The sequence below is a fragment of the Ahaetulla prasina genome, chromosome 15, assembly GCF_028640845.1.
Source record: "Ahaetulla prasina isolate Xishuangbanna chromosome 15, ASM2864084v1, whole genome shotgun sequence".
Lineage (NCBI taxonomy): Eukaryota > Metazoa > Chordata > Lepidosauria > Squamata > Colubridae > Ahaetulla > Ahaetulla prasina.
This window is the reverse complement of record NC_080553.1, coordinates 1,929,255-1,949,007: the sequence shown is the minus strand read 5'-3', so window position 1 is coordinate 1,949,007 and position 19,753 is coordinate 1,929,255. Positions and strand designations below refer to the sequence as shown.

The 19,753-nt window shown below is 52.7% G+C and overlaps 1 protein-coding gene across 10 annotated transcripts in view; it reads right to left on the bottom strand.

Moving 5' to 3' along the window:
* Window positions 1–7,285: 7,285 nt before the first annotated feature.
* The window catches only part of PATZ1 (POZ/BTB and AT hook containing zinc finger 1), a 24,370-nt gene continuing 11,902 nt past the window's right edge, over window positions 7,286–19,753 (bottom strand). For 3 of the 10 annotated variants that reach the window (XM_058158076.1, XM_058158078.1, XM_058158079.1), the window contains 3 exons: window positions 18,277–18,448; window positions 11,294–11,431; window positions 7,286–8,893 (listed from right to left, as the gene is read on the bottom strand). In XM_058158076.1, coding sequence (XP_058014059.1) covers window positions 8,475–8,893; window positions 11,294–11,431; window positions 18,277–18,448 — 729 coding nt within the window. In that variant the 3' untranslated portion in view covers window positions 7,286–8,474. The remainder of the gene's footprint in view (window positions 8,894–11,293; window positions 11,432–18,276; window positions 18,449–19,753) is intronic. The other 7 variants (XM_058158083.1, XM_058158086.1, XM_058158080.1 and 4 more) reach the window with 5 other exon arrangements.

Genomic DNA, 19,753 nt, shown 5'->3' with positions numbered 1-19,753 from the left:
GAACTCCGGGAAGGCTGCTGACCTCCGAGTTTGTAAAATTGCACCAGGCTGCCTTGAAGTTTGATTTTATGCAATTTAATTGTTGCTTTGTTTGCCTTAAGCTGTTCACAGTGGTTTGTCAACTACAATTTCTAGCACAGCAGGATGTGTGGGGGTGATGGGTCTGCCCCTTCAGTAAGTGAAAATGGGGGATTACTTCACAATGTTCCAAACTTGGTTTTATGAAAATGTGGCCAGAGGCATCCCAGGAACACTGGCTTGGAAAGCGGAGGAGCAGCCTGGCTTCCCCAGAGTCATTCCTGTTTCTCCACATTGGTGCACCAAGATGTGCAGATCTTGGACAAAGACTTGAGGAGAAGGGTGTGAGCTGACTGTGAGAATTGACAAGACCCCCTTCTGTGCCACTATGGCCAATGCTCAAGCCAGGAAGAGGGAAGCAGAATGAGCGGCACGAACCCTTCAGGGTGTGGCAGGACCCTAAGAACTGGAGCTCAACACAAACATAATTTGGGGACATCATTACCAGCCCAGGGTTGCTAGCATTCTGTGTTGATTTGTGGGAGCTGCGTATGTGCTCCTCCTTGCGGGGCACAAAGACTTAAGCGTCTTCAAGGCCTGGCCTCCATCTCCTCTCCAGCCTGCTTGTGAGGCAGCCCAAGATGGCTCAGGTATTCTAGTGTGGAAATGTTTCCTTCTGCCAGCACAAGACCCTCCAGGGCGCAAGGGAGTCTGAGGAGGTATTTCCGGGGGCTGAGCCTGTTCTGCAGGTGAGCAGGGTCATGCTTGGTGCATTACAAGTCATCACCATGGAAGTTGGATGCTTTTAGAAAACAGGGTGGTGGACAAAGTCAAGGCGGCTACTAGACTGGTAGCTACCCACACATCAGTGCAGGACAAATGCCAGGATGGGGTTAGAACCCATACCTTGCTGGATGAAGCAACATTCTTGCTCATGGTCTGATCAGGATGTTCGTTCTTTAGTGCTTGAGATGGGAAGGGGGACGTTCTGCATGGCAGTCATCAGTGCAGCTCAGGGACTGACATCGTCTGAAGTGTAGCTAAGATTTCACTTCTCTACCCATGAGTTTCACTGAGGTTATCAAATGCCTTTTTGAGCACTCCTTGAAGGTGGCAGTAGAAAGGGCCGGGATAGCTCAGGCAATAGAGAAGCCTGTTATTAGAACACAAAGCCTGCAATTACTGCAGGTTCGAGCCCGGCCCAAGGTTGACTCAGCCTTCCATCCTTTATAAGGTAGGTAAAATGAGGACCCAGATTGTTGGGGGGGGCAATAAGTTGACTTTGTAAAAAATATACAAATAGAATGAGACTATTGCCTTATACATTGTAAGCCGCCCTGAGTCTTCGGAGAAGGGCGGGGTATAAATGTAAACAAACAAAAAACGGGGGGGGGGAGCAGGAGCAGGTCAAGGAGAAGGTGCCCGGTGACCAGGCTTTGTGCCAAGAGCCAGCTGTGTGCACTCCCAGCTCTTGTTTGGATGCCCTGGAGGAGTGAGGCCTTGGCTCACCACACTAAAAGCTCAGCCCTCCCCAAAGAGCTATTTTTTGAAAGCCGATGACAGATGCCCAAATATCCACCCCCCTCTTGGCTCCATGCTTCTGCCACAACTGCTCAGACAGCCTCATTCTGGAAGCCAAGTTTCAGCCTTGGACCTTTGCCAGGCTGGCACTCTAGACAGCACCACCTTTCCTGTGCCAAGCAAGCTTTTAGCCTTTCAGCTCAGAGTAGCCACAGGACTCTCCCCACCCTACTCAGGGACAGAATCTGCGGTGTTATTGAATGCCAAGCAGATGTTCTGCAGCCTTTCTGGGTTGCCAAGATCTCGGGTGCAGAGCAAGGACAAACTGGGTTTGGTAGTTTGGCTGGGTTAGCAGTGGCTTTCAAGCTCCCTCCCCTGAGGCTTTCCTGCTGTCCTTCATTGATCACAACACCCCCCCCCCCTTTTCCCCTTCCTAGCTTAACCGAAGTCCCGATCAAGTTTTCAGAGTGCCCCAAGATGTCCCACACCTTAATGGGGCCTATTTATAAGAAGGCACCCAGGCCGGCTCTCTGACGGATTGGCAGGGGCTTGGCTGTCTTAGAACTCTTGGCCTGACAGCAGCTCCCCCCCTCCCAACTGCTGCTGAGGGCAAGAGAGTTGCCTGGCCACCTCTGTAGAGAGGCCTCTGTTTTTCCTTCCTCCTTTAGGGGTTTTTCACTTCTACCTGTGCAAAGGTGCATTTATGGGTGAGGGGCTCCAGATTTTTGGCAAATTGAAGAAGTCTGAAGCACATGGGCCTTTATTTCCAGTCAGGGTAAAAAATTAAAAGTTGCAAGCAGATTTCCAGACAGACTTACAGGGAGTTAACTGAGGCAGCAACTCTGAAATGTTTCCTTTCTGTGCCCCAACTCGGCTGGGCTTGGCTGCCTCTTCTCACCCCCTTAATTTGGGCTGCTCCCCGCAGTCTTTCCTGCACCGCTTCGGCCTCGGTTGGTGGGTTCAGGGCCATTTGTCTTTGACAGCAGGAAGTTGAGGGGCCTCCCCCATGCCTGACAGCCTCCCTCTGGCTTCTGCCACGTATCTGGGGGTGCAGAAGGGGGGAAGGATGCTGCTTGGGGGGGGGGCTTTCCCCACAGAGTGGCTGAGAAGCATCCTCTGGCTTCACGGGAAAGGTCCGTGGGATGGGACGGTTTCTTTGGCCCCACCCGAGTGGTAAACTTGTGGCTCTGAAGGGGGAGGTGGGGGGCGTTGTGTCAGCCTTTGCCTGGAGCGCCTCTGGGCTCCTGGCTGGGAACCCCCTCCCCTCCCCCAAGAGAAGCCCCTGCTGGACAGCTGCCCACCCGGGGGGGGGGGCTCAAGGTCTGGCCGAGCAAATGAAACGCCTGCAGGAGCCCCTGAGCCGCGTCCCCTCCCGACCCCCACAACGGACGGCAGGAGAAGGGCCGGAAAGACTCGGCTTCTTCGGGGCGGGGGCTCCGCGGGGCGGCCGGCTCGGCTTGCTCACACAGGCGTCGCCGGAGCGAAGCGGCGAGATCGGCTTCCAGGCCGGCAGCCAAGAAGGGGGAGGCGAGGATTCCTTCTCCCCTCCCCATAAGGAGGAGAGGCCCTGCCCCGACCCCCACCCCAGGCGTCCCCAGCTTTGCCCCGAGGCGGCGGCTCCGGTTGCCCGCGATCCGGCGCAGTCCGGGCGGGGAGGCAGAAGTGGCGCAGGGTCCGGCTCCTCCGAGGAAGGCGCCCCCTCCCCGCCGGAGAGACCCCGCGGCTGCCTGGGGGTCGCCGGCGCTCTCGAGGACAGAAGTGGCGCTCCAGCTCGGGCGCCCGGGAAGGCGGACTCGCCGGCGGAGCTCCAGGCGCGGCTGCCCCGACGTGAGAAGAGCCGAAGGACGCCGGAGCTGAGCCGGGCGTCCTGCGAGGGGCAGACGGCGCTTCCCGTCTCCCCTGCCTCGATCTGGCTCTGGGTTCGAGTCTCGACGGAGCAGCGGGAGGGGGACCTCCGAGTTATGGGGAGGGGAAGCCCCACCAGCAGGGCGGGGACTTGTGGCCGTCGGGCGCTGTTCCTATTTCGAATGCCCCCTCTCGCACCCTCCGACCCCCCACCCCCCGTTTAGCATGGCAAAGAACAGCAGCCAAGTTTTGCAGAAATGGGCCTCAAAAGCCCGGCTTCCAAGTTGCCAAGGTTGGCGAGCCCGGCTTTAAAACCCCTGGCCAGCCATCCTGGCTTGTGCTTCCCATTGCCCTGGGACCCCCTCCTGGGATTTCAGGGGGGCCCCACCCTCAGCCCGGTGGCAAGGATCTGGTCTCCAGAATGAACTCTCGAATTTCCAAAATAAATGGTAGCATCGCTTGTACCTTTTTCCTGCTGAGGGATCAAGCTAGATTTTGGGGCTACTGACCCTCTTGAGTCCAGGGAGGCCTTCGGGGCACAATGTGGAGGATGGAAGGGCTCCCCCACCTCTTAAAACCCCCACTTGCAACCAGTTTCATCAATTCCCCAAAGAAGCAGGGGGGCTCCTCTCGCTTCCAACGGCTGCTGTAGCTGCTGCAGAAGCCTTTTTTTGACCAGCTTCTTTAACTTGGTTAAGGAAGGGCTAAGAGAAGAATAGCATGGTCTGCTGGGCTCCCCTCTTCCCTAGGGGAACAGGGGAAGAGACCCATTGCCAACAAAGCATCGTTTCATTTTAAAATGGGAGATTAGTTACTTATTGCTATGCCAGGATTGTGTAACTTTGGGGCCTAAAGGAAGCATTGCATGCCTGTCTCTTCTGGATTTCAGAGTCGCTAATCTCTCTCTCTCTCTCTCACACACACACACACACGCACACACAAATTGACTCACTGAGGCTGAATTGCTTCTGTCAAAGCATCACAAAACAAATTCTGCATATAATGCTTGATTTAGCTGTAACTTTGGGATAAATGTACAATGTTCAGTGGAAGCTTCCTTGGGGGATTAAATTCTGGAGTTAAAATGGAAAGACTTCAATTGCTCATCAAATTTTATTCACGTAAACAAGCCCTGGGCCTGAAGGTCATGGGAATGGATCCGCTTGTAATACATCCTATCAGGATCTCCAGAAGGCCTGATGGAGGAGTCTGTAAGTGGCCCCCTCTTGAGTTCTGGGTGGGATGATGCTACCCAAGAAGGAGCAGATGCACAAGCTGTCTGTCTGTTGGGTGGCACTACCACAAGTTGCTCTTCACAGGGCTGCCCTGGGAGAAGGTTCAGAAGCTACTGTGTGTGTGTGTGTGTGTGATCAGCAGCCTGCTTGCCAACAGAATGAAGTTGGCACAGCGGAAGGGCACCAATCCTGTGGGAGATGCTCCAGTTGCTGGTTGGCTTCTGGGCTCAGTTCAGGGAACTGATGGATCAGCTCCTTGCTATCTTCTGGAGCATCTACTAAAAAATCCCACCCACTCAGAAAATGCTGGCTGGGTGGAGGGTGGGTGCCGCCTCTCCCTAGGAATGGAGGAGACCCAGATCAATGGTGGCTCTGGGGGGAGGGGCTGCACAGTGAGGAGCAGCCCCTCACCCCCAAGGCAGCCTGGGATTCTTCTTCCAGAGCTGGGGGTGGGGGCATAACAAGAAGCAGCTCTCGTGAGCAATGGCAACTGGATGAGTTGTGGGCCTATGCAGTGGTGTTTTTGTGACCTGCAAGCTGCCTGGAATCCTTTGAGGCAGCATACAAGGAGATCCACAAATAAATGTGTGTATGTGTCTTATTCCCCCTCTATAATTTTGCATCTGAAGAAATGAATTTGTTGGCAACTACATTAAGCAGCGCCAAATGCGAGTCCATCCAAAGAGGCCAAAAGCAGACAGCATCTCAAATTGTAGCTTTGCTGCTGCCTAATCCTCATGAAAAGGAGAAGTGCCACATCTGCCCACACCCACTTCTTGTGCATTTTCTGGGCTCCATGTTTGCTTCAGAGCTCCATGCTTGAGATGCCATCTCCAAAGGACGTCCTTGCAGGGAGAACACCAAACACTCTAGTTCTCCGCATCACCACATCCCCTTGTGCTGCTCCTCAACCTCTGGCAGTCCACATGTTCTTCACTCAAAGGAAGACCCTCTGAATGGGTCATACGTTTGGCCCGGTTGTGTGCACCCAACTGCTGCACCTTGTTTAATCTAGTCTCTTAGGATCCAAATCGAGGAACTTCACCAATTTGGAAATCCAGTGGCTAAATTGCCATTGGTCCCAGAAAACTTGCATTTGCAGAGCTATTGGAGACACACACACACACACCCTCAATCCACTCTCGGCCAAACTACTTATTCATGGCTGCTATATGATGCAGTTTATCTTTGAGTAAATCAGACAAGCTGCATTCGCACAATAGACTCACCCAAGATTAGCTTAACCATGGTCTCCCATAACATAGTCAAAGGTGGCTAGCTAGTTTATGGCTTGGTATAAAAAGGGACTCTAATTTCGCAGGATTTACCTTTCTGGAAGATGTGCCAAAGATGGTACATTAAACAGGCAGGGCAACCCCATGGCATACAGAGCGTTACAGATGCCACTGCAGTGCAGCCCTCCAGAGACTCCAGTGCCTGGGCATCTAGAAGAGAGGGAGAAGCAGCCGCCATTGACGTTCCCCCAGCCTCCTGCGCTCTGCCCGGACTCCAAGCTCTCTCTGGGACTTGGGCAGCCTGGATCTCTTCCGAGAGTCGCCCAAGCCAAGCAAAAGCCAGGACTGCTTCCACACCTCTCGTTCACACTTGTTCGGTGAGGCAAAACCAGCAGTCACCTGGGCCACCATCATGTGGACTCCATGACGGTCTTCCGGAAGATCCACAAAGGCCTGTCCAGAGGGAGATGTGGCCAGGTCCCTATCCTGACTGTCGTGCTGCTGTCGTGCCTTTCCCTGCTGCCTGCAACCACAATCCCACCCACCCCCCCGGCTACGCAAGCTGCCAGTCACTGCCACCGCCCAGCATCACCAAGGGACTGGCGTGGTGGGGGGAGGCTGGTTGTGTTCCTCTGAATGACGGAGATCTTGACTTTCACAAGGCTCCTTCCCACCAGGAGGCTCTTGGCTCCCAGCCCAGAGCAAATCTTATCTTGCTCACCAGAGGTGGGGGTGCCTGTACCCCACCCACCCCCGACACCACATCCTCTCTCCTGGGGCCTTGCGCAATTCTCCCCTTCCCTCCCCAGCAACAGTACAATTGCATTGTGGGTCCTCTCTAGGTGTGATTGGAAGTAGGCTTGCAAGCCGCAATTAAAGCTAATCCTGCTACTGTTGACCTCAAGGAGTGACGTGGAAGGAAAACAGGTTAGGTGACGAGACTGCAGGGTGGGCAACTAAGTTACTTTAAAAAGAAGAAGGTAGGTTCATTGTTGGTGACCGGGCTCTTTGGGGCAGCCAGTCCTGAGGGCTGCATATAGTCTGGTGGAATCACAGACCAATGGCATGGAGCAATCGGGGAAGGGGACAGTTGGCCCTTTAGTGCAGGGCTCTCCAACCTTGGCAACTGTAAGCCTGGAGGACTTCAACTCCCAGAATTCCCCAGCCAGCTTTGCTGGCTGGGGGGGTTCTGGGAGTTGAAATCCTCCAGGCTTACAGTTGCCAAGGTTGGAGAGCCCTGCTTTAGTGTGATCTAAGGCGGCCTATGTTCCTAGAGACAAAGCTATAGAGAATGGTGCTACCCCCAAAAGTGGCAATCAGAAATGCCATTTTCCCACCAGAACAATCTCTCCTCTGCCATCAAAGCACAGAAACACCTTTCAATCCCTGCGCCAAATAAATAAAAATAAATTTAAAAAAGACAAAAGAAAGTTTATAAAGTAACATTCTAACTTCTTTAATGCAGTCCAATCCAATAATTATTTTCTGCTTTGAAATCACTCTGTGAACTCTCTATTTATTTGCACAGGAGGTTGGTGGTACAAAAAAACGTTACCATCTAATTGAAAATGTTAAACGTCTGGAGGTCTTTATGCACCAACCAACCAAGAGTGCCCTCTTACCTTCTTTTAAAGTTTAAGCTTATTTCTCCCACCCCCAACTTTCTTTCACTTTGCATAACTATATTATCCCGTAGACTTAAAAACAATCAACTAGGCAAGGTTTTAATTATGATACATCTAAAAAAAAATTAATCCTATCCTAACATGACTGCTGCTTTAAGAGCTCTCTGTATAATTGCCCTGGAAGGCATCTCAGTAGCAAATCACTACAACAGGTCCTAAAATCATAAATGTAATAATAATAATAACCATAATTATAAGAGAGAGAGAGAGAGAGAGGGAGAGAGAGAGAGAGAGAGAGAGAAAGGAAACTAATGGCCAAGTGTTGAGGATCAGAAAAACAAGCCAGCCACACAACTGAGGCGTCCCTGCACAAGATCCTCCGGGAAGCTGCAGCTATGCCCTCCGGAAGGGTTTCGGGAAGCCTTCTGGTCAGCTTGGGAATCTGGCGGCATCTCCTCTTGGTGGCCTCTCTTTGCTTCTTGCCAACTTCCCTGTCTTCTTGAAAGGAAAACCGTGGCTGGCTTTGAGAGGCTGGCCTCCCGTGGATTTTCCTTTCCAAGCCACGCTACCTACCGGGTACCACGGGGGATGTGTGGATGAGCAGACAAGGTGGGAATCCTGAGCAGAGAGGAAGGCCGAAGGGCAGAGGAGCGCTGGGCTCTTTGCCAGCTGAAGCAGGACATCTCCCAATTCTGGATCCAGCTTTGGGGCATCTTTTTTGTTCACGGGGTCTCCGAGCCAGGCCTCTGCCAACCATCTGCTCAAGATCCCCCACCCCCTACGCCTCCACCCTCGTACAGGGACTCCGCAGGCTGTTAGCTGAAAACTGTCTCCATCCGGGGAAGGGTTTGGAGAGAAAAAAAAGAGGAGGGAGGGTGGGCACCTCAAGGGAATTTAAGTCAACCTCTCCCCACTCTAAAACTGCATCTGGTATCTCACAGCCATCTTCTCTAGAAAATAAAAACTGACTGCTGCTTCTGAAGAGCCAAGGCGCCTCACTTTGCGTCTGGCCCCATCGCTTGCTGGTCGGCTTCTGGATCCACCAGAGACGAGGCAAATGCGGACTGCACAATCTGAAACCCAAACGATTCCAGCAGGGACATGTTCTGTTGGGGGGAGAAAGGGGACCCCAAGGCAGAGGCCAAGTCCCCTAAGGGGGCCCCCAAGGAGCGGACATGGACTTTCTGTATGTGTTTGTTGAGATAGGACTTGGATCTGAAAAAGCTGCCACATTCGGGGCAGGGGTACTTCTTATCCCCCTCTGACTCCAATTTGTTTTTGGTGACCACCATGTCACAGGAGAAGGAACCGTTGGCGTTCTGTTTCTCGGGCGTCTTGAGGTCGCTGGTGTCAGAGAGGTCTCCGTAGGAATCTGAGCTCTCAATCTGGTCCGAATGTGAGCATTTCTGGCCTTCTAGGAAGAGAAAGAAAATGGCGGTTTTCAAATCCGACGGTGGCCACCCGTTTCCCAGGGACGCCCTTTCTATTTCTTCTATCCCATGCAGTGGGTAGTCTAGCTGAGAAGCGCAGCCACAGCTACCTCAAGTGCCGCAAAGCATTAGGCCAGGAATGCCCAACCTTGGCAAGTTTTAAGTCTCGTGGGCTTCAACTCCCAGAATTCCCCAAACGGCAGGGGCGCTTTAAGGCCCTGGGGACACACGCAATGGCCTCAAGAGGCTCCTAGCTAAATTGGCCCGACTGAGGTCCAGGGCAGATTCCAAACCTGGGCTAATCGTCTTTCAAGATGGCAACGTCATCAACATGGAACAAACTGTCCCACACCGTGTTTCAATCAAGTTTGTGAAAGTCTCGTCCCCTGGACTTATCTACAGCCGCTGCTGGCACCTTTATGGGCAAGGAGGATGTGGTTCACAGTGAGAAAGTGCAACGGAAAACAAGACCCCCCCCCCACAATTCACAATAGAGAAGCCGGCGTCTGCCAGGGAAGTGCAGCATCCCAGGCCAAGCTATGAGGAGAAGCCGTAAGTGAGAATCAGGCTGCAGCTGCAGAAAGACGTTGCCTGCAGACCCCCAAAGGCTCAACCACTTCTCTGGCTGGAAGTCAAGCCCATTGAGAGATGCAGCTGAGGGGCCACCCTCTAGGCTCCCCCCACTCCCCCCATTCCGTGACCCATGAAAGAGAGAACAGGCTTAACTGCCCTTCCCGCCTATAACTGCATCCCTCCGCCATGTCAAGACAGGCACCCACCCTTTCAGACATGACCCCAAGCTGGGCTCCTCCACTCAGCTGTGTGGGCTCAGGGGGTTCGTCTGTTTGGGATCCCAGCCACCGTCTTCCTACGTGGGCTGAATCAGGCCACGCGGGTGGAGTCTATTTCTTTGGGTACAGCACGTGATGTGCGAATGCAGCATCTGTCTTGTGTGAACTCTGGTTTAGGATTTACCATTTTGACTGAGCCTGGGCCAACTGGGAAGCGGCTACCTTACGTTGCCACACCCTGCATGGTGGGGGAGGGGCAGGGGCTCTGCAAGACCTGAGAGCAGAGCTGTCCCGGGAACACAGTTTTTGCACCCGAAGGAAAATATCAGACATGAACGAAACCTCGCAACACGATTGATCAAGTCCCATTTTGGCCTGAGCCAGAAGACCACCTCAAAACCGGTGGGCAGGTGGGTGGGTAGCGATGCTATGCCGGCCAGAGATGATTTAGAGCCCCGCTCCACATGGGGGACCCGGGGGGAGGCACAGAAGAGGACAAGGAGTCGAGAAGAACGTCCCTCAAGCAACAACTTCTAATTAGTTTCCTCAGAGTCCCCCAGCAGACCCACAGAATGGGCTCAATCCAAGCATGAGAAAGGGCTGGCGAGGACGGGCCACTCTCCCCCTAGGAATAAAAGCCCGGAAGCTCCGCTGGCCGCTCCAAGCACCATGCAAGTGTCTTCTCAGCCTTCAGAAGCCAGGACCTATATGCGCAACTCCCACTGGGCACGACTGCTTCAACCGCTAGCAGGGTCTGGACCCAGGAGCCTCCCTGCACACTAGCACGAGACCAGCTGGAGCTGCTCTGCCTCCCTGATATCCACGGCTGACCACCTGACCGGGGGCCACCAAGCTGTCCATCGGAAGGCTGAGCTGTCTTCACCCAGAGCCGCCTGCCCACACCTGGCCTTCTGCCCACAGGTGCGCCAGGCTAGGGCTCTCCTGTTTCCCTGCCATAATGGGAAGGTTGCCATGAGGTCTGAAGCATGCATGAAGGGCGGAGGGGGAGAATTAAGCCCCTCTCCCCCACCCAGGAGGCAGCCTGAACTTCCTAGGCTACAGATGCTAACATGGGCGCCAGAGGTCAGCCAGAGGCTTTGGAGGCTCCAGTGTAGCCATTGAGAAAATGCAGTTTTTCCAGGAGATCCTGGGCTACCAGTCTGGGATAGGTGGGGGGTGGGGGGAGGACCCGCTTGCCTGGAAAATACCACTGGTTCATTGTGAGGGAAACACCGATTTGATGGTCAGAAAGACAACACCAAAAATCCTTCAAAAACTGCTCTCCCTTCTAGAGGGGCTGGGGATGCCCCGAGCCCTGGGTGGGTTTCGGAAGGGGAACAGCTGATCTGTGTCTCTTCAGCATGACAGCGAGGCAGACACCCTCCCTCCCTCCCTCCCTCCCGCCCCACCCCCAGAAACAGCAGCATCTCAGAATCCCGGCGGGGCCTCCCTTCGCAGAGCCGGTGGGTGTCCTGGACGGCCTGGGGACGGCCTTCCCGTGCTCCCTACGTCCTTTGCTCGGTCCTGTCCTGGCCACCCACCTGTCCCCCCCCACCAGGGTCCTAGGCCGAGATCGGGGGAGGGGTCGCTTGCCTTTGATGCCATAGGTCCTGACGCTGTGGAACGCCGCTCCCCCATTCGGAATGGGCTCCGGGTGCCTGGAGACCTGGGGAAGGGGAACACCGTGGTGGGTTTTAACATGGACCTTTAAGTAGGAGGCAGAGGAGAAACCTAAACAAGACAAAAGGAGATGAGATCCTGCCACCAGCACCGACGCGCCTCTGCCTGTCTCCCCTCGGACCTCTCCGGCCGCTCCCAGGACTGGCGCGACGGGTCTTGGAAGAGGCAGCCAGCTGCAGAGGGTGCCTCTCCTTTGTGCCCCTCCGTTGGGGGGGGGAACTGCCCAGGAATGATGGAGCCAACAAAGGAGAATATTTGTAGCTCCGGGCTGAAATGAGGATCCTTGGTGCTCTCTGAGCTTGGTTGTTTTCTTGCAGACGTTTCATGACCCAACTAGGGAACATCATCCATGTTAGCACTAGCACTGATGATGTTACTTTCATTACGACTTATGACCACAATGGAGTTCAACGTTTCCATTGCAAAGCAAAGCAGTTGTGAAGTGAATTTTGCCCTATCTTACAATAGATTTTGCCACAGTTGTTAAGCGAACCACTGCAAGGAAACAGCCAAGCTCAGAGAGATGAGGGGAGCTTCCAGGCCCAGCCGATGCTGCGGCAAGACACGCCAGGACTCTAGAATTCATTGATGGCCATGTCCCTTCCAGAAAATCACACACCAGGAATACCTGTAAACACTCAAGTCTGCTCTGCCCTTGGGAGGAATCTATAGTATCTGGTTGGCAGTCCAGAACAGGCCAAAGTGAGAAACTTTGGCCAACACATGAAGATCAAGGAGGTGTGTCTTCTGGTAGAACAGGGGAAAAATCTCCTGGAGAAGGGAGGTCTGCTAACTCGAGTCCCACCAGACCGCAGAGGACAACTTCTCCAGAATTTCCCACCAGCAAAGCACCAAGTGAGGAGTGGCAGGGATGAGACTCAAAAGACGCCGCAGAAGACATGAACCCACCTTCTCCAGATGGCTGTTGGTCAAACACCACTAGACACCCAGGAAGAGCCAGGTGGCATTTGAAAACAAAAGTCCTCTCCCATCACAGGAGGACATCTCTCCTGTGGATAGGATCCTCCTAAGCTCAGCAGGATCTCTGATGACGTCTTGCTTGCCCTTCCTGCCCTTCCAGGGAGCCTCTTCTCTCTGCCAATGCCCGAGACCCTTAAGTAGAGGGGCAAAACCCAGGTCCTTCTACCCCTAAAGCCATAATTCTCAACCTTGGCAACTTTAAGGTGGGTGGACTTCAATTCCCAGAATTCCCCAGCCAGCAAAGCCAAGCCCTAAGCCAAGAAGCTCATGGCTCACATGCGACTCTCATGTCTTTATATTTAATTTTTCGTTAGTGGAGAAAACCAGGCTGAGCCCTTCATTTAGAAAAAAAGAGTTTCTCTTGTTTTCCCGAGAGAGAAAACAACAACATGTTACTTTGGATAGAGTGATTGTTGAAAAACTTTCGGGACACCAGAAACCTCCACGCCAGACACAGAACCTCTGGATTAAATAAGAGAGTGTTACCTACCGTACCGTGTGTTCCCTGAAAATAAGCCTAGCATGTTTCTTTGAGCCTGCACCCAATGGAAGCCCTATCCCCAAAATAAGCCCTATTAGGCGCCTGCGCAGGCCCCCCCCCGCATTCCATCTGGTTATTTGGGGGCGGGGGGTGCAGGACCCCTTTTGCCCCCATAGCCTGCTGGTTTAATGGCCTCGTCCTCAGGAATGTCCAGCAGCCTCATTTTTCTGATCCTTTCTCCCTGCTTAACATTGACTGGCTGTTTAAGGCTTTAGGTCTCTACGCTGCCTGTGCAAAATGTGGCTTCTACAGATGTGCTAAATATAGTAAGCAAGTAAAGCTACTCCTCGACTTACGACTCAAACTGAGCCCAAAATTTCTGTTGCTAAACGAGACAGTTGTCAAGTCAATTTTGCACCAGTTTTCTTGCCACGGTTGTTAAGTTAGTCATATGGTTGTTCAGTGAATCCAGCTTCCCCATTGTTTGTCAGAAGGTCGCAAAGGGAACACTGCAACCGTCATAAATGTGAATCAGTTGCCAAGTGTCTGAATTTTGATCACGTGATCATGGAGATGCTGCAGCAGTCGTAAGAGCGAAAAACCAACTCACTTTTTTCAGTGCCATTCTAACTTCGGTCACTAAATGAATGGTTGTGTGTCGAGGACCCCTTGTAAAGAAATAAGCTATTGCTTCTCACACTGCAAGCAAACCCGTTTTCTCTGCGGAAGCTCTCCTGCCTGCCCAGTGCAGCTGCAGCCATGGGCCCCGGGCCCATCAGAGCCCTGGCCTTGCCCCCTGGATGAGTGGGGTGGGGCCGAGAGGGGCAGAGCCCACCCTCCTGAACATGCAGCTCCAGGAAATCCCAGCCAGCCAGTCCAGCCGAATGCAGGAGGCCCCTGTCCCGTTCCGGGCCTACGGAAACCCGCAGGAGCACTTGCAAAACGTGTTTCTGAATGCCATGGGAGAGCTGGGGAGCTGCCAACGGGTTGGGTGGGGCCAGTCACACATTTGGGTGGGGCCAACTTCAGGGCATGTTTTTGTTTTTAACCTCAACTTGTCCATTTTAGAGCCTCCACTGCAGTTTTCCTCTATTCTTGAGCTTGAAATGGAGGGAAGCCATGCCTCCAATAAGCAAACGGGAAGATTGAGGGCTGCCAGGTCCAGATAACCTTTTCCAGGGCATGTGGCTGGGCTGGATCCCCTCAGGGGCCCCCTGGCAGAATCCAAGTGGGTGAAGATGGCAAACCCAGAATGGGCCTCTCTGCCTTGTTATCTGCAGGGCTTTTGGAGGAAAGGCCTGGCTCCGACTCGGCTTCGACTTCCAAGGCTTTTTGTGTGATGCTCCCCTAAAGACCAACCTGCTGTGCTTCACAAGGCAAACACACCTGGCTCCTGAAATAGGCCTGCCCCATGTTTCTGCCCAAAAGTCTCCTTCGGTGAGGTTGGAGATGGGCATTTTCCTCTGCTGGGGAAGGAGGGCAAAAGAGCATCTGCTGGATAACCAGACCCCCACAAATCGGATCTCTGCCCAGGAAGCCCATTAAGCTCAGTGGAAAGCAGGAGGGGCCAAGCTGGAAGACCTGGAAGCAGCTCAAAGCCCCTCCCATGGGGAGAAAGGGGTCTGTCTCCAAGCAGACCCCCCCACCCCATGGCTACAGCAGCCCCCCTTTCTATCTAAGGCCACATCTAGAGTCCTGCATCCAGTTTTGGTCACCAGACTATAAAAAAGAGGTTGAGACGCTGGAAAAAGTGCAGAGAAGAGCAACCGGGATGATGAGGGGACCAGAGGCTAAAACATACAAAGAACGGTTGCAGGAACTGGGCCTGGCTATCTAGTGAAGAGAGGACCAGGGGAGACAGGATAGCAGTCTTCCAATATTTGAGGGGCTGCCATAGAGGGGGGGGGGTCAAGCTATTCTCCAAAGCACCTGAAGGCCAGACAAGGAATAATGGAAGGAAACTGACCAAGGAGAGGTTCAACCTAGAAATAAGGAGAAATTTTCTGACAGTGAGAACCATCAACCGATGGAACAGAAGTTGCCTTTGGAAGTTGCGGGAGCTTCATCATTTGAGACTTTCAAGAAGAGACTGGGCTGCCATCTGTCAAAAATGGTGCAGGGTCTGCTTGTGTGGGGGGTTGGACTAGATGACCTACAAAGTTTCTTCCAACTCTATTAATCTATATCTGTATCTATCCTTCTGGGGTCCTTGCATAGCAGCTTCTCTCTCAGCAGCTCCAGTACCAAAGGCTGTTCTATCTCAATTAAGGTGGGACGTCCGGGGGTGGGGGAGAGGCTGGCACAGGCCTCCCCACAGGCAAAGCACAGTGCCAGGCTAAAGCGACCTTCTCTGTAAGCTGCCAGAGTTAACCGAATGCCATGCACGGTGGGGAATCAGCAGCTGGAGCTATGTGTCACTCAGCGGCCAACTGGCTGAAGTGTAAAACAGCAGCTGAAGGAAGCTGGACCGGGGACTTGGCAGTCTCTGGACTGGTCCTGTCCCAACCAGGCGGCAGGAGATGCCAACTCATATGTGTGGGTACTAGAAGAGGCATAGCAGAGAAGAAATGGGGTGACCAGCGGCGCAATGCCTAAACTGGAGCTGGAGTCCAAGGGGGCCAGAAGGCCTGGAGTTGGGGTGCAGAAGGAACCTGTCCCTCAACCTAAGTGGCTCTGCAGGGCCCCTTGGGGTGTTTGGCCCATAGGAGAGGGTCCAAGCTGGCAGCCAAGGGGCAACCAGAAGAACCAGCCTCAATCTCCCTTGACCAGAAGGGCAAGAGGCTGGGCAGATAAAAAATGACCAATGTGCTGTCTGGATGTCCACCAAGCAACCTCCCCTGTTGTCACTTGTGTCTTCAGGCAGCTTTCCCCACCCTTGATCAGCCTCCTGAAACCCCATTTCAGCTACCGTTTCCTCCCTTCTCAGGCTCTGCAGCTTCCCCAGATGGACTTCCATCCTGCTGCCTGCAAGTTAATCTCAAATATTGAACACTAATCAGTAAACAGATTCATCCAACCAGAAGATGCATCTTAAGACAAGGATGCCCAGCCTCACTCAGAGCTGTGGCTCTTCGCCCCAGGGCTGAATACCTCCCCAATCTCCAGTTCCGCTCTTGGACGGGTCTTTCTTACACCTAGGAAGCTCTTGCTGAGATCAGCCACCATCAGTTCTCCTGCAATTTCAGCCTATGAATCTGTATCCTCTACAACAGGGGTCTCCAACCTCGGCAACTTTAAAGCTCGTGCACTTCAACTCCCAGAATTCCCCAGCATCTGCTCTACAATATGGTGTGGCCTCCTCTGTTTTTTTGTAGAATGCTGTCCTTCTCCTTCTCTGGTATGTTCCCTCGAGGCTAAACATCCCCAATTCCTTCATTTTCCCTTCATAGGACTGATGCTTTTAGCTCCCTCCTCATTTCCCTGGTCTTCCACTCCAATCCTCTGCTTCAGTGCAGGATCTCTGACAGACAACCATCCAGTCTCTGTCTCAAAGCCTGCAGCAAGGAGAACTTGCCACTTGATCCGGCTGCCTGTTCCACCGGCTGACAGTTTGCACACTTAGGAAGAGCCCCCTCATGTCTCACCTGGACCTCCTTCCTTGTAGTTTTAACAAGCTGGTTCTGGTCTTCCCTCCTGGGGCAACAAAGTCCACTCCCTCCCTCCTCTAAGTGACTTCAGGCCTTCAGCTATTTCCAGACTTTTCCTCACCTTGGTAGCCTCCCTCTGAACTGGATCCAGTTTGCAAGGGCCCTTTTCAATCGTGGTGCCCAGAACTGAACACAACACTTCAAGTGGGATCTGACCAGGACTGGGTAGAAGAGAGCAATTAGGTCCCATGACGGTGACCCTATGCTCCTATTAATGCATCCCGTGTGCTTTTTTAGCATCTGCATGGCAGTGCTGGATCACGTTAGATACTGGAATGCCCTGGATAGATCTTTTTGAACTGTTCTCTTTAATCCCTTTTATCCCTGGAGTGGTGTGGTAGCCTAGAGGTGGAACTCTCGCCTCACAATCAGGAGGCTGTGAGTTCGACCCTAGGTAGAGGCAGTTATTTCTCTCTCTGGGCACACTGAGAGTCTATCTGCTGAACAAAAACTCCGCATTGGCGACAGGAAGGGCACCCGGCCATTCAAAAACTCTGCTAGCTCCATTTGGTTGCCCAGACTCCACCCGGCAAAGGATGATGGGGACGTTAAAAGAAAAGAAGATGAATCCCTTTTATCCATATCTCCTGGTTCTGTGTCATCTACAAACTTTGCAAATAACCCCACAACTCTCCCATCCAAGTCCTTGAGAAATGTTGAGCAGCGCAGGGCCTGGGACAATCCACTCCAAGTGTCCCTCAACCGAAGGGGGCCCATTAAGTACAATTATTTATGTCACCATCATATGGTCCAGCTCACACATTGCCATTTAATTATGGAGAAAATTATGAGAGGCTTCCTGACTGCTTTGCTAATCTCCTGGTATACTACGTCTACAGCATTCCCTGATCTACTAAACTACAGGTCCCTATTTTTCTTGCCTACCACACTCCCACAAATGATGCAGGTTTCTCAGAGAACGACCATTTTTCCCCGCCTGGAGTCTAAAGAATCTATTGCCACTCATCTCACTGGCAGTCATTATTTGCAACATCTAAGAATTAAACAGCTTTAGCCCTTAATTCATTTCTTTTTTGGCTACGGCTGCAATCTAAGGCGTGCTCACGGAGGGACTCCCCATGGAAAAAAAGGGTGGGGAAGGATCACGGAGCACAGCCAACACCAGTTCGCATGTTTGGAAACTTAGGTCACGGCCCCAAGGCTGCAGTGGGGAAGATTCTTCGGGGCTCAGGGAGGCTTTTCTGACTAAGAGAAAGACACGCCTTGCAGAGTGACGCACCCAGCCATTGTGCAGGGACATTGCTGTCACGTCGTCATTTGGCAGAAGGGCTTGTTTGCCCTGCACACTAGGAGGAATGTGTGGGTGCCCCCCCCCATCTCAGCCTCCTCCACCTTCTTGGAAACGCTCTGGGACTCCTTGTGTTTCTGCTTGGGAGGACGGGAGCAGCTTCACCCAGAAAATGGCAGAGCCCCTGGTTCCTCCCCCTTGCCCAGGTCCTCCTCTTTTCAAGGTGATTCAGAGAGCAAGACAGGGTGCTGGTTCATGCATAGGTGGCCCCTGCTCTATGCCCAGAGCTTAAGGTTGGACCCCTGGTGCCTGGAAGGCCTGAATGAGCATCCGGAAGCACCAGGGCTGCAGGGCCAGATCTGGGGGTGTTTTGTGCCTGATAGTGAACAAACAATAAACCTCAAGAGGAACATCCTTCTGTTGAATGGAAGAATTGCTCTCCTCCTCTTCCTCCTCCTCCTCCTCCGGAGACATCCATCAGCTTGAATTAAGCCACCTCCCTACCCCCTTAGCCCACCAATGCCAGGAGACCCATTACCTCTGTTGCAGATGGTGCAGAAGTTGCTTGGTCCTTCGCTGTGTTTCTTCAAATGATCCGCCATGTACGCGGCCCGCAAGTACTTCCCGCAGACCTGGCAGGGAACTTTGTCTTCGTGGCAAGCCAGGTGAGAGCGCAGCCGGTCCCGGGTGGCAAAGGAAGCGTTGCAGGTCTGTGGACGGCAACAGAGGGACATTAGCCAGGCAGGGGCAGAAAGGGACTAGATTCTGCTGGGGTTGCTTGACCACAGATTTTTGAGTCAGGCACTTGGCTGAGCCCGTAATTCATCCTTGGCTATAGCCCCACAATGGCAGGGTTGGCAAAGTACGTCATAGCCCAGTTTCTGCCTCATCAGCTTAGGGGGCTGCAGCTCAAGCTCACAGACTTCCCACCCCCCCATCAATTGCTAGAGTCAAAGGATGACCAGGACTGCCCTAAGCCAGAAGAACCAAGTCTGAGCCCTTGCACTGTGATCCGGCTGGGTCACGGCTGAGCCAACCAGACCCCATCAAAGAGGGATGGTCACTCAACGGTCTGCTTTTTTTCCTTTTTCGGTTCAGAGAGGAAAGATACAGCTAGGGAAGCCAAGAAGCAAATGGCAGTGAAGGAAACTTCTCCAAACCATTTCCCACAGACACACAATCAACGGCCTTCTTTTTCTTGATTGCTTCCATCAACCTTGTTGCTTGTATCTTTAAGATTTGTATTGTTTTATTTAGTTTCCTAGCATGATTTTGGTTGCTTATTTAGTATCCTATGACTCTCACTAAGTGTTGTATTTTATGATTCATGATGAATGTATTTTTTATGTATACTGAAAGCTTGCACACCAAAGACAATTTTGTCGTGTGTCCAATCACACTTGGCCAATAAAGAATTCTATCTATTATAAAGTTGGCAAGAAAACAATAGTGGTGCCTTCATATACTTGAGGGAAAGGATAACCTAACATCCTGATTTGGGTGGCCACAGTGGCCATCCCTTGGCACTCGCTCGGGACTCTTCACCCTACCAATTGAGGTGGCCTCAACAAGGAATTCTTGGAGAAGCCACAGGACGAGCTGGGAAGCGAGTCTGCAGCAGGACAACTCTCTCCGCCTGAGCTCTTCTCCTTCATATCAAAAAGTCTCCCAGAACTTTTAGGAATCTTTGTTGGGCAAATAATTCTGCCTCTGGTGGAGCTGCACTGCCAGCCATGCCCATGTTGTGGCACACATGAAAGGACAAAAGAAAAAAAAAAAAAAAGAAGGCCTGTGTAGGTAGCCGGGCATCAAAGGGATCCCTTGGGATCTTCTGACACTCAGCTGAGGGTGTTGACCTGCTCCTGGAGAACCAAGACTGCTTAATTGCATTTGTATCTACAACATAAGTGGCTGCAATCTGGGTTGCTAACGTTGCACAAGGAAAGGATTCTGGGATTTCAAACGATGAAAGCCAAAAGGTGACATCCTATTCAGGTAAGTGAAGCGAAGACCTG